This window comes from Bos javanicus, chromosome 16 (genome assembly GCF_032452875.1).
Source record: "Bos javanicus breed banteng chromosome 16, ARS-OSU_banteng_1.0, whole genome shotgun sequence".
In the NCBI taxonomy this organism is placed as follows: Eukaryota; Metazoa; Chordata; class Mammalia; order Artiodactyla; family Bovidae; genus Bos; species Bos javanicus.
The window spans coordinates 2,803,346-2,818,812 of NC_083883.1; the positions used below are offsets into that span (position 1 = coordinate 2,803,346).

General features: G+C 43.2%; 1 protein-coding gene across 1 annotated transcript; it reads right to left on the reverse strand.

Annotated features, from left to right (window-relative positions):
- Positions 1 to 551: 551 nt before the first annotated feature.
- On the reverse strand, positions 552 to 8,801 carry PPP1R15B (protein phosphatase 1 regulatory subunit 15B). Its single transcript, XM_061381950.1, has 2 exons — positions 6,487 to 8,801; positions 552 to 3,421 (listed from the first exon to the last, which is right to left on the reverse strand). Exons 1-2 carry the CDS (start codon positions 8,359 to 8,361, stop codon positions 3,200 to 3,202), a joined length of 2,097 nt encoding a protein of 698 aa, XP_061237934.1. The 5' UTR covers positions 8,362 to 8,801; the 3' UTR covers positions 552 to 3,199.
- Between the last annotated feature and the right edge of the window lie 6,666 nt (positions 8,802 to 15,467).

A 15,467-nucleotide genomic window follows, 5' to 3' on the forward strand; every position in this document is an offset into this window, starting at 1 on the left:
ATGTCTTTTTTTTCTTCAAGATAAGAAGTTTGTTTTTTCAGATGTTACCATCACATTTATTCAATATTATAAATGGGAGAACATGCTGATTGACAATACCAGTTATCATTAATCATATTGCACAAAATAAAGCAGCAGACTTCCATGCTACTTAGGAGAAACACTATGCTAACCCCAGCATATTAATTTACTGCTTCTGTGAATACTATTTTACTATTTTCTTTGCAGCATTAGTACAGAGCTGGGGTGAGTTTTACAATCAAATCCCCAGTCTCTAAGAAGGTCACTTCATACTCTAAGAACCAACTTCTCGTTTATCTAATACTGAAATGTAGTTTGCAATTATATTTACCCCCTTAACGATTTCCTCCTCTTCAGTTAGCTGAAGAGCAATTACCATGTCACATAACCTTTTTAACCACATAAATCTGTACAGCACCTTTTACGTTTATAATGCTTCTACAAAAACACCTGACTTAATTCTGAAACTCCTGCTCAGTAATTCCAAAAACAATGTAAAACACAATATAAAGTTGAACCAAAACATCAAGTAACATTTAATAATTGCAAATATATTTATTATAATTTACAGATTAGTTAAGTTATATACACAATATAATTTTATAAAGTCCCAACAAAAACTGGTTACATTTAAGTCATTGGATCTGAAGAAGCCAATTTATAAGTCTTTTAGGCCCCTAACTTCACCTTCCCTAAATTATAAAAAAATAAAATCTGATAGTTTTGATTTCAAGTTAAAGATGAGGAGATGGTGTTATCACATTTTAACACTTAAAAAAGGAAATGTTTACTTCTCTGCACAAAGCCTTTCATATGCTACATTGATACATAAAGCACCATTGCAAGACTTTAAGTGTGTAAAATGTTCAATTAAAACTTCCAAGGATTTTCTTTTTAAGACTGAAGTTTTAACTTTGTTCTAACAATTAGGATCTGGACAAAACTGGTAAGAATTGTTTTTCCCTTGTCCAACTTTTAAATGGTCCCTTTTGTCCTTCTCAGCGCTGTCTGATCACTTCTTTTAAAGGAGGGTAGTAAATGGAAGAATTCTTCACCTTTTGTCCTTCTCATTACTGTCTGATCACTTCTTTTAAAGGAGGGTAGTAAATGGAAGAATTCTTCACCAAGCTTTTACATATTTAGCAGTGAGGTTGGAATCTCAAGAGAACAATTCTCCAAAATCCAGTAAATGTAAAGTGTCAGTCGTTCAGTCACGTCTGAGTCTTTGTGACCCCAGGGACTGTAGCCTGCCAGGCTCCTCTGTCCATGGAATTCTCCAGGCAAGAACACTGGAGTGGGTTACCATTCCCTTGGCTCCAGGAGATCTTCCTGACCCAGGGATCAAACCCAGGTCTCCTGCAGTGCAGGTGGATTCTTTACCATCTGAGCCACCAGGGAAGCCTAGTAAATGTAAAGATTTCCCATTATTTTCATATATGCAGAGGTGCAAGACTTAAAACCCCAAAACACAACCTAAGTCTCTGAAATAAAATAGTATACTTCAGTCTGGTTTTAAAAGAATGCCTATACATTTTCAGTTTTCTTTTCAAGGCAATACTTTCTTTCCAACTGACACAGCTGATGCTTGAAATTTAGCATTTCCATGGTGTTACACCAGACTCTATAAATGCATTCCCTATGATTACCTAAAATAGAGGGGCACAAAACACACTGAAAAAGAGCTCTGCAGAAGTCTGACCAACTTTTATGCTGTTGTACTCTCAGAGCAAACCAAATGGAAAAAAAATAACGACCAGGTAGATTATAAACTGAGGTAGTAATCCTGCAAGCACTTCTGATGAAAAATTTCAAAACTAAGAGGTCATCTATTCTGCTCGTACTTTCTATTACTTGTAACAGGAGGTGTGTGAAGTAAAAACAGACCAGAAAGTTGTTGGTTAATATTCCCTCAACCTATCATATGCACATCATGTAGTGCTAACTAAACCAAACACAGTCAGTCACTGCAGAAACTTCAATTCAAATGTAAGCTTTGGGATGAAGATATTAAAACTTTCAATCTGTCAAATCTATAGATCTTTTCTGAAATTATAGGCCTTGCCATTACTTCTCTATTAAAAAAGAAGAACACAATAAACTTGGATGTTGACTGAAGTCTATATTTTACATTTCAAACTGGAAAATTCAGAACTGCCCATTTCCAAGTTTACAGTGTCACCCTGACAAGTTATAAAAGTGACGGTGCTGAGGCATGATATTATTAACACTGGTTTTCTTTTGAGAGCATATACAACAAAACCAAATTGCTCTGAGATGTCTCCTGTTCTTCTTCCTGGAAAATTCTAAGCTTTTAAATTTAAAAGCAACTATGACACAATTATTACTTTCTGGAGTCTTTTAACAACAATTTCTACCTGTTGAAGACACAAAGAACCACTCAAGTGGGAACTACAATAACATATACAGAATCCTCTCCAAAAAGAGTTTACAAAGAACTTAAATATATTAGATGTTAAAATTTGGCAGAAATATGCAGCTTTCCCAAAGCAGCAGAAAGTACTGCACATACAGGTTTTGTGGCAGTCCTTGGAAACATTTCCTAGGTAGAGCTTAACCTGGAAATAAAAACCAACCACACATTTTCAACCAGTCATTTTTAGGAAAAGAAAAAAAAAGACACACGATAATGTACTTTAAGTTGGTCGTATATACAAAATTATTTTTCTTAACATTGAAGTAGAAGGGTCAAATTACTGAATATATAGAAAACGTTAACAGCCCAGTAATTTCAGAATGTTGGAGGGAGGGGAGAGCCCAGAGTTTTTAGACAGGTGCACATAATTTAAATTAGAATGGGAAATGGGCTTTGAACCCTATAAATAGTTTCCCAAGAAAACAAGTTTCCAAAGTGCAAAATTACACCTTAAAAGGTCCCCTTTTCACTTCAGTAAGCAAACAACATTCTAGAACAGATCCAACTAAACAAAAAAGGGAGGATTAGAAATCACACCATCTCATCCTTCATTTTCAGGGCCTGGCTTCAAACCTGGACATTTCTGAGTGGGCTATGTTGCAAAAAAATATTAAACTAGGTCACTGGATCCAAGCTGCACATCCTCTAAGACAAGGTTGAAGGACAGCTGCCAATTTTTGTTTTTAAAAGTAACCTCTCAAGTAAGAGGTAGTGTATGCTAGGGCCAGAGGCTGTCGAATCATCTTAACATTGCTCGAAAACATTAAGTCCTTTGAAACATGTTTGCTGGAGTCTATTAAACATCTTTTCTCTGTGCTCAAATGTCAAGCAGTATCCAATAGCTTCTTCTGTTTCTTGAATTCGTTTCTGGAACCTGCATCCATCCCGTGCAAATTCTTCCCATGGTCCTTTTCGATCCTCATCACCGCTTATATAATACTCAGTAACTTCTTCAAGGAAGGTTACCTATAAAGATAAAAGAGTAATTTTAATCTCAAATATAACAGAAGTAAAGAAAGAAACAAACTTGTACACTCCTCCAAAATGACAGATATTTCCTAAGTATTTCAGAAATATAATCCTGAATGCTTTCATTACAGCACAAAAGTTCACTTCTACTTCTTTTTCAAAAAAAAAAGTAACTTTTCAGTGTTTTTCAATTCTTAAATCATAAACATGTAGTAGACTGAGCGACTTCACTTTCACTTTTCACTTTCATGCATTGGAGAAGGAAATGGCAACCCACTCCGGTATTCTTGCCTGGATTATCCCAGGGACGGGGGAGCCTGGTGGGCTGCCATCTACGGGGTCGCACAGAGTCAGACACAACTGAAGTGACTTAGCAGCAGCAGCAGCATTCTTATATTAATTACTTTTATAATCAGAACACAGAAGAAAAAGTTACTTAGTAATCAAACTGCAACAAAACATATCTTTAAGGTTATGTTACTATAAGAGACTTTGTAGTTAAGATAAAAACCCTCTTTGTATTCATTATGCTATCACCACACATACATGCAGTTATGACTACTGCAATATATATGATCACATGGAAGAGTGACAGTTCCCTTTAATCCCTACTCATTTTTTTTTTTCTTTTTTACTTTACAATATTGTATTGGTTTTGCCATACATCAACATGAATCCGCCATGGGTGTACATGTGTTCCCCATCCTGAACCCCCCTCCCACCTCCCTCCCCATCCAATCCCTCTGGGTCATTCCAGTGCACCAGCCCCAAGCATCCTATATCCTGCATCAAACCTGGACTGGTGATTCGTATCATATATGACATTATACATGTTTCAGTGCCATTCTCCCAAATCATCCCACCCTCTCCCTCTCCCACGGAGTCCAAAAGACTGTTCTATACATCTGTGTCTCTTTTGTTGTCTTGCATACATGGTTATCGTTACCATCTTTCAATTTCTAATATAGAAATTTCTTTTTAAGATATCAAACACCAAATGTCAAAACTTGTTTTAAAGTACATTCAATACTTACATCAGCTAATTCCACTGTGGCTGGCTACTTTCATTCCCTTTACATCAGGCCAAGGAATACCCCCGAGGACAATTAGTAGACATGTAACACCTTACTAAATATTGCATTCTAGCATTACTCATTCATTTTATCACCAAGATAAATAACATTTATACAGTGGTTACCATATGCCAGGTTCTTTTCAAAGTGCTTAACAATTTTCATCTCACTAATCTCACTTAATAATACATACCCTATAAGGTATGTATCATCATCATCTTCATTGCATAGATAAGGAAACCAAGGTAAACTGACTCATTTAAATCACACAGCTTCCACGGGTGCAATCAGGATTCCAACTCTGAGCCCGGCTCTACAATCTGCACCATGTTTGCCATTTAAAAAAGCATTCCCAGATCTGAAAGCCTCACTCTAAGAATTGGGCACTATCCATTATTCCCATATACCTAAAGAATGGGATGTAGTCAAAGGTTATAAATAACTTTACCATATTCCAGACATAATCTTTTATAAATGTTGCTTCTAGTGCATAGTAATAGTAACATCTACTTGACTCATCTCACTTTTCACTCAGTGAGCAAGCTAAAAAGAGACATGAGGCTGGGCTGAGATCCCTAAACAAGAGTTATCATTTAAGGCAAAGCAACTATGAGTTTTATCTACTCACCTCATTTAAATCGTGCGATAATTCATACAATAGCCATTATTATTATTACTATAAGTCAGTCAGTCAAAGCCATGAGAGGTCAAGTTACTTCCCAGCTCTGGCTATCTTCCTAAATCTGTTGGCCCTAACCACTTAGGAGTAGGGAACACAAGTCTCCAGATGCCAAGTGCTCATTCCATTGCCTCACTTTGTTTATCTATTCACTAAACATGCCATTTTGTCAGGGACCTTTTAAAAACATAGCGAAAAACATTTAAGACAGCATTAACAAAAGTGTGAACTAAAACCTAATTTTTAATATGCCTTATTTTGCTTCTACAGCTAAGACATAAGAATACCACCATTTAGGGACATTTTCTACCCTAGGGAGAGTTTCAAAGATTAAGCTGGTCATTTGGAGCCAATGGATTATAGTTCTTTCCACTTGAAACTCTGATGCAGCAGAATTTGAGGTCAATAATAATTCACCCATGACTTTATCTTTCCAAATAAAAGTAAAGGTAACTAAAGACACTTTTGCTCCATAATAAAAGATACCCTGTCTGTTTGTGGGGATTTCTCTTCAATTAATGACGTCAGCCGAAAAAAAAAAAAAAAGCAATTCAAAAGATTACCCAAATACAGTTACCTTTATAATGTGTTGAAAGAGTAATATAAATGCTCCATGAAGTTTTAAGACTAGCCTGGAAATAGGAAACAACTACTCAAGAAAACCAAATAAGTGACCATCATAATTACAAATGATTAACCTATAGAGGGCCAATGATAACTTGGACTGCTATCTTAAGAAAAGGTAATACTATTTTCAGTATTATTGTCAATCAAAATTCCAAATGTCCAAAGTTTTTAATACTGAAACTAATATTTTCTTTCATGGCAAACAACCAGACAAATATGACTTGCTACTTGGTACCATCATCCCTTTGGGTTCTAACTGAGAGGAATGAAAACAGTTATCCTGAAACTGGAGCAGTAACTGTCTGCAAATGACATGCTACACTTAATACCACAAAACTCTACTGCTACAATAGGACCTTCTCAACCTCTAGAATTAAATCATGTATACACAAATTTTAATTTTTCTGTTCCTTAAAAAAAGTGAAAGTTGAAACTTGAAGGGAAACAGCCCAGAGTTGCCAACCCTGAAGAAAACAGCACCCTCAAGCTAACATCTATACACAGGCACCTTCAATTCAGACAGGAACAACACTCTACATGAGGGAAAAGGAGAGGTGGTCATTTCTCAACCGAAGTGTAAGAGCTTGGAGTCTTTCCTAAAAAATAAGCACTACTATGGCTCCAGGAAACTCGTGCTTTTCCACATCAGAACAGAAAGTACAAGAATGTTAAAAGAAACAAACCTTTTTTCTCCGGATATGTGTGTGTGTTTCTCCAGAAAGAACCACACCCCGTACCAAGTCTGGACATTTACTTTCTGGGCTCCCTAACAGCTGCCCCTTACAGGAAAGTAAGGTGTGACACTCAGAAATGGGCTCAGATGGCCTCTCTGAGTCAAGATAGCTTTTCCAATTTTTCCCTGTTTGAAAAGGAGCCTTAAAATTTAGAAGGTTGTAGGGGTCGTCCGAATTACAAAAAGAATTCCACAGTTTGAGACTCTCTGCTTCATCTGCACTAGATTCCCAGTCATCATCATCTCCAGAATTATGATCAGGAAACTCGGGAAGACTTTCAGTCTGGGGAGAATTCCCTAGGTCAGACTTGTCAGACAAATCCTTCTCTGAATCAGAAGGGTTTCCGGGAAGAATTCTGGCAGCAGTCTGAATTGTTGCTGTGAAGTTTTGGGGATTATAAGGATCCACACTATAGAAAGAGTTCCAAAGGTGGAGCCCTTCTGAGTCTTGCTCAAGGTCTGATTCTGAGAATGAGCTATCACTATCAAAACCGTCATCCTCAACGTCTTCGTCCCAATCCTCATCTTCCGAATCAGAACTTGTTTCCAGGTCACTGGCTGCACCTCCCAAAATGTAATCTATCAACTTGTTACTACAGGCTGGTCTGGCAGAAATGGGAAGGTCATCGTCTATGTCTGAAGAGTCAACTACACTTATTTGGTCCTCTCCAAGCTCCTGTCCAGTCTCACAAGATAGAATGCCTCCCGAGGGGCCCTGTCTTTCCAATCCAAAAGGAACTTCTCTAATCAACAATTCTGTTTTCTCTTCAGTGGGTTCCTGGGCGGTTCCGGGAACGGCTCCAGCAGCAGGAACACACTGAGTCGGACTATCTCCGAAGTGCTTCGGCTCCATCCGGAGCAGACTGTGCTCCTCCTCTAGGCTGTGGTAGCCATGATCTTGGTCAGGGGTGGGTAAAGCCTGACCCTTGCTGGCCTGCTGAAGGAATTCCAGCCGCTTCATGCGCAGATGGTGGATTTCGGGCAGGCCTTCTCTAGAGAGAGGAGGACATCCCTGCCACGAGGCGGGAGCCATCTCTGCGTTGAGCGGCTGGGGATAAGACGAGGCCTCATCCAGGCAGCCGCTCTCTGGGCTCAGCGCCTGGAAATCGACCAGTTCGCAGCTTCCAACACTGCTCTGATAGCTCAGCTCAACCCGGGGCAGGCAGTCCAGATAGGAGGGGTTCAGCAAATAGGAGACGACACTGACATTGCTTAAGCGCTGAACGTTGAGCGGTCCAGAGGGCGAAGGGCCAAGCTCCGGGTCGGAAAACAGACGCGCTTGGACGCTCCGGGGCACCAGCTCCACTCCCCACAGCGGCTGCTCCAGAAGAAAAGCATGGGCTGCGGAGTCCAAAGCTCTTCCCTTGGCTTTAAGTTCTAATTCCAGATCTGGGGGCGAGCACTGCCAGTGGAGGCCCCCCTCTAGCCAGTCAAGGGGACTGGCGGCCGCGTCGGCCGAGGGGTCGAGCCGCAGCGAACTCAGAGCTTTGGGCGCCGAGGGGGCTGCGGGCTCCTTCCGAGCCCTCAGGAGGCCGTAGCCTCCAGCAAAGTCTAGCCATCTGGTAGGGATCATCCCACCGAAAAGCTGGCTCCAGACCAGCAGCTTCTGAAGCAAGCCCGGGAGCGGCGCGAGGAGCTGGGAAAGCAGCTGCATCCAGGAGCTGCTTCGGGCCTCGGGCGGGGGGCTGGGAGCCAGCCTGGGGTCGGGTTCCGGGGAGAGCGGTGCGGGGAACCTGGACGTGCCTGATCCCGAGGGCCGAGGGAAGAAGGAGGGCAGCCGGAAGCGGGGGTCCGGTTCCCGCGAGCTGTCCGCCGCCGGCTCCATCTCCCGGTGTCGGCAGTCTCTCACGGAGGCAGGGACGCGGAGCTCGAGGCCCTACACAGTCTCGGCCTTCCCCAGCGGCGGGGTGGGTGCCCCAGGCCGACCCCCGGGCCAGTAGAAGAGCCAAAAAGGAGAGCGGCTCCGGCCGCAGGCAGCGGGCCACAGTCCGGAACGGCGGGCACAAGACGCGGCGGCCAAGGCGACGTCCATCCTGGCAGCGAGAAAGGGTCCTACTCCGGCCTGCGCCGCTCCACCATAGATAGGAGCCCTTCCGCGGCGGCGGCTTCCTCGGAGGCACGGACCGTGGAGATGCCCCTCAGCAGCGCTACCCCGGAAGGGCTGATCTGTGAGGGCAAGCGGGTGCAAGCGAAGCTCAAAATGGCCGCAGGGCCAGCGCCGCGGCAACACCTCTCCAGACAGGCTGACTAGACGAAGGACGGCGGCCGGCTACGCCACCAGCCCCGCGCCGCCTGACGTCACTCGCCGGGCCGGGGGCGGGCCCTTCCGCGCTCTTTCCTGCGGCCGCCGATTGGCCGCGCCCAGGTCCCTGTCGGCTTCCTTACTCTCGGTAGACCCGGTTGCGCGCGGGAGGTTGCATCAGCCGGATCCAGGCTTTGCGCGTGCGCACTTGCAGCTTAGCGGTCGCCTAGGAAACCGCCCCTCCGCCGCGGCCCGCCCTCCCTCGCCCCCTACCTCGGCGCTCTGGGCCCAAGGGAGCGGCGTAGACGGGTGGAGAGGGCCCTGGACCTGTTAATGGCGTGGTACGTACCCAAGTCCAAGTGTACACGTATGTTTTAGACTTGCATGTATTTATGCAACACTGTGGTTCCAGTGTTATTCACTGCTAAGTAGATCATCACCCTAAGATTTAAGTCCAGTAAAAGTTGGGAGATGTGTAAATATATATCTCGTGTTAAAAACACTAATAATGTGGCGTGATTAATAAGACTTAAGTGAAAAATGAATCATTATGCATTCCTGCCCGCTCGGTTTTACGATTTCTAAATAACGGTTTAGCGTTACCTAGGATCCAGCTTTGAGGTCTTTCGGCATCTAACCCACATAAGTCTTTCATTTAAAAATGTGAACTGTTTCTCAGGTGGTGTCCCTGTTTCTTCAAATGAGGCAAACAGAGGAGGAAAGAAACGGAGCCTCTAGAACTGTTTAGTCTTTGCTTCCCCTTCACGTCATATTCAAGTCATATTTGTATCCTGAGCCCCTAGAACCATGGGATACAACACCCAAAGAAGAAAGCACAGAGAATTATCCTTTGAAAAAAATTGTGTCTATCAGAGGGTAAGGAGTCTGGAGAAGGAAATGCCAACCCACCCCAGGATTCTTGCCTGGGAAATCCCACAGAGGAGCATGGCGGGCTACAGTCCATGGGGTCGCACAGAGTCGGACACAACTGAGCGACTTCAATTTATAATCTTAGTTGCTACATTTGATTCTTTCTTGTGAGTTTGATCTTAGTCCATTTCTTTATTTCTAATAAAACTTTTTAATCAACACCTCTGAAGTGAAGTATTTGTTCAGAGGGAGTGTAGCAGGTTTGAGCCCTGGAGACAGCTACAAGATCTTTCAGGAACCCAGAGGGCGCCTCTTGCTTTGTTGAGACTGTTGGAAGAATGGCCACTTCTTTCTAGGAAACTAAGAGGTCCGCAATTTCTATGGTTTATCCCCTTTTATCTTATTATCCATATCTCTAGCAATAGCTCATTTACAATTCAGAAAAAATATATTAATAATGGGAGTAAGTTTAATGACAAGAGATCTGGGTATGCAAATTAAATACTCAAAGCTCAGTGGGTTGGTGAGTGAACTAAATTTCTAATATCGTTCCTCTTCTAGATAGAGGCACTGCTGCTGCTGCTAAGTCGCTTCAGTCGTGTCCAACTCTGTGCGACCCCATAGACGGCGGCCCACCAGGCTCCCCCGTCCCTGGGATTCTCCAGGCAAGAACACTGGAGTGGGTTGACATTTCATTCTCCAATGCATGAAAGGGAAAAGTGAAAGTGAAGTCACTCAGTTGTGTCCGACTCTTCGTGACCCCATGGTCTGCAGCCTACCAGGTTCCTCCATCCATGGGATTTTCCAGGCAAGAGTACTAGAGTGGGGTGCCATTGCCTTCTCCAGATTAGAGGCACAGACATCAGCTAATATTTGTTATGTATCCACTAAAGATTTTTTCCCATCTGTAGAATAAAGGCTCTGTACAGTCTGTCCTTTCCCTAGACTTTTCTAGCCTTCTCTTTAGTAACTTCCCTTCATGCAGGTTATACTCTGAGGAACACTGGATTTGTTCCATGCCACCGTTCACAGTTTCTCAGTCAAGAAGGCCCTCACCTTCTCTGTTGTATATCTACCCATGCTTCAAGGTTCAGCTCCAATGTCAACACCTTCTCGAAGTCTCTGCTGACCTTCACAGTCAGAACTATACCACTGTACTCCATTAGAGCATGTAACACACTGCTCTGTATATATCCCTGTAAATGTTCTCTCCTGCTGGTCTCTGCTTGTTGAGGGCTGTATTCCAATACCTCGCACAGTAGTTCCCAAAGTATGATTTGAGCACCCCTGAGGATCCCATTTTAAGACCTTTCCAGAGGGTTCTCAAGGCCAAAATTATTTTCACAATGATACTAAGCTGTTTTTTTTAACTTTCCTTTTCTCATGAATATATAGTACACATGTATCTTCTAGAGGGTACATGATATGTGATCTGGCAACAGACTGAATGCAAAAGCAGATATGAGATCCCAGATGCCTTCTAGTAAGCCAGATAGGAAAGACATTGGGAAAAAAATGTAGAACGATGCCCCTCTTCTCGCTAGACATTTTTTCAAAAAAAATTTTTTTCTCTTATTTATTTAACATGTAATGGGTTTATATTTTTAAATTAATAAATATTTTTTAAAAATTTCAGGTTTGAGTTCTAAAACAATAATTATAGATATAATTTACATAAACAAAATTCTTTGGGGTCCTCAACAATTCTTAAGGAATTGTCCTTCCCAATTCTTAAGGAAGGGATCGTGAGACCAAAACGTTTAGGAACCACTGACCTAGGATGTTGAGTGGCACGTGATCGGTGACCAATAAATGTTTGTTGAATGAATGGAAAGAGTATTAATACTTTAAAATAAGAGCATCTTCCTTATGGCCAAGTCTCTTACATTCCATTCAGCTTTGTCACTACCACCACTTGCCTCCCCCCACATATTCCTTAAAACATCTTGAATGGGCCTTCCTTCCCCATCTGATCATTGGATATATAATTTTTACTTTCCTTACCTTGGAATTTGCTCTAAAGGGAAACAATGGGATCATAAAGTACTGGAAAACTTTAAGAATATGTGACTTTGCCTTGTCAGTCTTGGCAGGAAAATAAAGTGTGAGCCACCTCCTGAAGCCCGCTATCTAGCAGGCAGCAGAGGGAAGGCAGCTCTGTCTGCAGAGATAGCACTGTCTTGCCAGGGCTGTGTGCCTGCTGGTGAAGACAAGAAGTCTTTAGACAGGCAAGCTGACTGGCAGTTTGGCAGAAGATAATTTAAACCTCAGTTATATTTATTTTAAAAGATTTTTCAGGGTCTAAGGTAAAGGGTGTGTAGCTTTTCCCTTCATTTTTCAGTCAGTACCACCTCCAAAATTATTTTTCAAGTATCTCACACTCTAAAAACCACCTTCTATCTTCCCAGCTCACTGCCTTGAAACCCCTGTTCAGCTGCTATCACTGCCCTCGCCAAACCTCCAAACCATCGCATTTACCACGTTTTTATGATTCATCACCCTCTTTCTTTGCCTCCTTACCCAATCAAGAATCTCATGATCCAGTATGAAAACTACCCCCATGCAAAGACCCTTCATTCTCATGCTCTTCTCCTACTCCAGCATTCTTCTCTGGCAAAATTTCAACCCTAGCGAAACCCAACTATCCACTTATTCTGAGCCTACAGTCTTGCCGACCTTGAGAAAAGCACTCAAACATGCTGACTGACTCACTTCCTCTTTGTGATAACAGATTTCATCCATGCCAGGCATTCTTACATAGTTCGTTTTTATTTTATTTTTTTGGCCAAGGCATGCAGGATTCTAGTTTCCCAACCAGGGATTGCACCCACCCCCGCTGCAGTGGTGCAGAGTCTTAACTACTGCGCCGCCAGAGAAGTCCCCTTAGATAGTCCCTTAGCAGCTTTGCATCGCCTCCGCTCAGCCTGTCTCACAATGTTTATTCAAAGTTCCAGCATTCCCATACACGTTCTTCTCAGCTTATGGACACACCTCCTACTTCACTGAGAAGACAGATACAACTGGACATAAACAACTTCATTTTTTCACCACCGAATCCACCAATCTACCTGCATCAGGACCCACATACTCTGCTTTTGATCCCATTATAAGCGAAGAAGCCTATTGGATCCTATCCCTTCATGTCCATTTGAGGAATCTGGCCTCCTTTATCTCCTCTTTCCTGTAACATGTAATTTTTTTTCTTAAACTAGTTGAACACTCACATTAACATGGGCTAATATCACCTATGTTAAATAACAAATAACTTCTCCTTAGATACTTGCATCTCCAAGTTTCTACACCACTGCAGCAAAAATTTCTCAAGAGTTGTCTACTCTCACAGCCTCCACTTTCTCTGCACGTATTCTGTCTTCAGGCTACTCCAATGTGGGTTTCATCCCAAACACTCATTAAAACAGCTCTTATTGGGACATTCCTGGTGATCCAGTGGTTACGAATCTTCCTTCCAGTGCAGGGGACACAGGTTCCATTCCTGGGTGGGGAATTAAGATCCCATATACCGTGGGGCAACTAAGCCCATACACATCTCAACTACGAGCCCATGCACCACAACGAGAGAAGTGCACTGGCCACCACAAAGAGCCAGTGCAGCAAAAAACAACCCAGAGTTTATCAAGATCACCAAGAACATTTTGCCAAATCCAGTTCTCTTACTCGTGGGTTGATGTGTGCACCTCTAAAAGATGCTGAAGTCTTAATCCCCCAGGACCTACGAATGTGACCTTATTTAGAAATATCATCCTTGTACGTTAAGATGAGGTCATGAGGGTGTGGCCAAATCCAACATGACTATGTCCTTGTATAATGGGGAAGTCTGGATACAGACACGCACGCACGCACACAGGGAGAACGCCATGTGAAAATGAAAGCAGAGACTTGGGTGAGGTACCTACAAGCCGAGGAATGCAAAAGATCGCCAGCAAACCACCGGATGCTAGCAAAAGGCGCAGAACAGATTATCTTTCTCAGCTCTCAGGACGAACCAATCCTATACCTTGAGCTTGGACTTCTGCCCTCCAGAACTGAGATCAGTTTCTGCTGTTTAAGCCACCCAGTCTGTGTCCCTCGTTGCAGTAGCCCGTTTCTTCAGACTCACATGACATCATTACCGCAGTGTCCCTACAATTCCAGGGACTCTTCCTCTTCATGTTGGCTGCATCAGAGCTCAGTCACCTGTTGCTTTGTTTGTTTTTAAGCCTCTCTAATCTAAGTGATCTCATCCAGTTCCACAGCACTAAATGCCAACTTCCACTTCTCAACTCCAGACTGACCCTTCCCTGAGACTTCAGATTCCATCATCCTACTTCTCCACTTGGATGTGCGGACATCTCAGACTTACCATGATCAAAATAAAACTCTTGAGATCTGCCAAGCCCATCTTCCCCATCCCATAATCCCCCTACAGTCCTTTTCACCCAGTTGCCAGGCCCCTAAACTTAGGTGCTAAGTCGCTTCAGTCATGTCTGAGTCTTCATGACCCTATGGACTGTAACCTGCCAGGCTCCTCTGTCCATGGGATTCTCCAGACAAGAATACTGGAGTGGGTTGCCAAGCCCTTCTCCAGGGGATCTTCTCGACCCAAACCCACATCTCCTGCATCAGCAGGCAGATTCTTTACTGCTGAGCCACCAGGGAAGCCCCCTATCGGTTCTACCTTCAAAATATATCCAGAATTGAACTACTTTGCCCCATCCCCGTCGTAATGTCACTCCCCTCCTAGACTACTGCTTCCATTCCTGCTTGAAACAGCAAAAGAATGATCTTTGACTACGTACAGTGCTGTACTGTAATCCCTTTCTCAAAACCTTGTAATGGCATCTCCATCACACTGGGAATGAAATCCAGAGCTCTGATGGACTTTAAGAGTCAATTCAAATATCTCCCTGTGACGCCCATTCTGTCTGCCCAACCCCTCCCCTTTTGCACCTTGTCTGGGACACAGCACTCTTACCGCGTTTCCACGTCTGCCTCCCTAGCTGGACTCTGAGTTCCTTGAGGACAGGATCCACATCCTTGTTATCTTAGTAGTCATTGTGCTTGGTACCCACTTGACCCAGAGAAGGGCCATCAGTGTTGTGAACAGACGTATCAGACAAGTCCCAGACACCAGAATTACCTCCCAACTTAAAAAATGCTGCCTCACTTTTGAACTTTCAAGTCTAATCTAACCTTTACCTCCCAAACCCTAACAAGTCCAGTTACATCATTTTTACCACCTCCAGGGCTTCTGTTTCTCTTTTCCCTGGGCACCCCTCCCCCTACACTCCCCAGTCCTCATTCCCACTCCCTCTGGGTGGTTCAGATTTCTACCCCATTTGGCCAAGAAATTTCCTTAACTAAGACTCTTGCCAGATTCGAGTTCTAACTTTTAAAAAGTCCATTGGGACTTGCCTAGAACTGCAGTGACATCTCAAAGCCACTTAGAAACACAGAAGGTAGGTTATCACTTACTACTGTTACTACTAAAGGTCCCTTGGAAGCCCCACAAAATTTCCCAGCATGAAATATGACTCCACACTGGAGACTTTTGAAAACTTCTGAGTAAACTGCTTGCAACAGGGGTCACATGACCTCCAGCTTTCATGTGGGTTCAATTCTGGGCGACGGCTCGGCTCTAACAACATAATCATTGTGTGGCATCTCAAAGGTTGTTTCCTCTCGTATGAAACAGGCTTGGTTAACTACCACTAGGCAGGAAACTTCTTAAATGCAGAGAACCATCTTCATTTATCTTTGTAATCTTTGCTTCCTGGTAGAGAGGGCCCAGTGCACAGCTCCAAGGACTGTATTCTTCGAGG

Coding starts and splice junctions, on each gene's coding strand:
- PPP1R15B (XM_061381950.1), bottom strand. CDS start 8,361: ATGGAGCCGGCGGCGGACAGCTCGCGGGAACCGGACCCCCGCTTCCGG. Junction 3,422..6,486: donor CACATATCCGGAGAAAAAAG/GTTTGTTTCTTT, acceptor TTATCTTTATAG/GTAACCTTCCTTGAAGAAGT.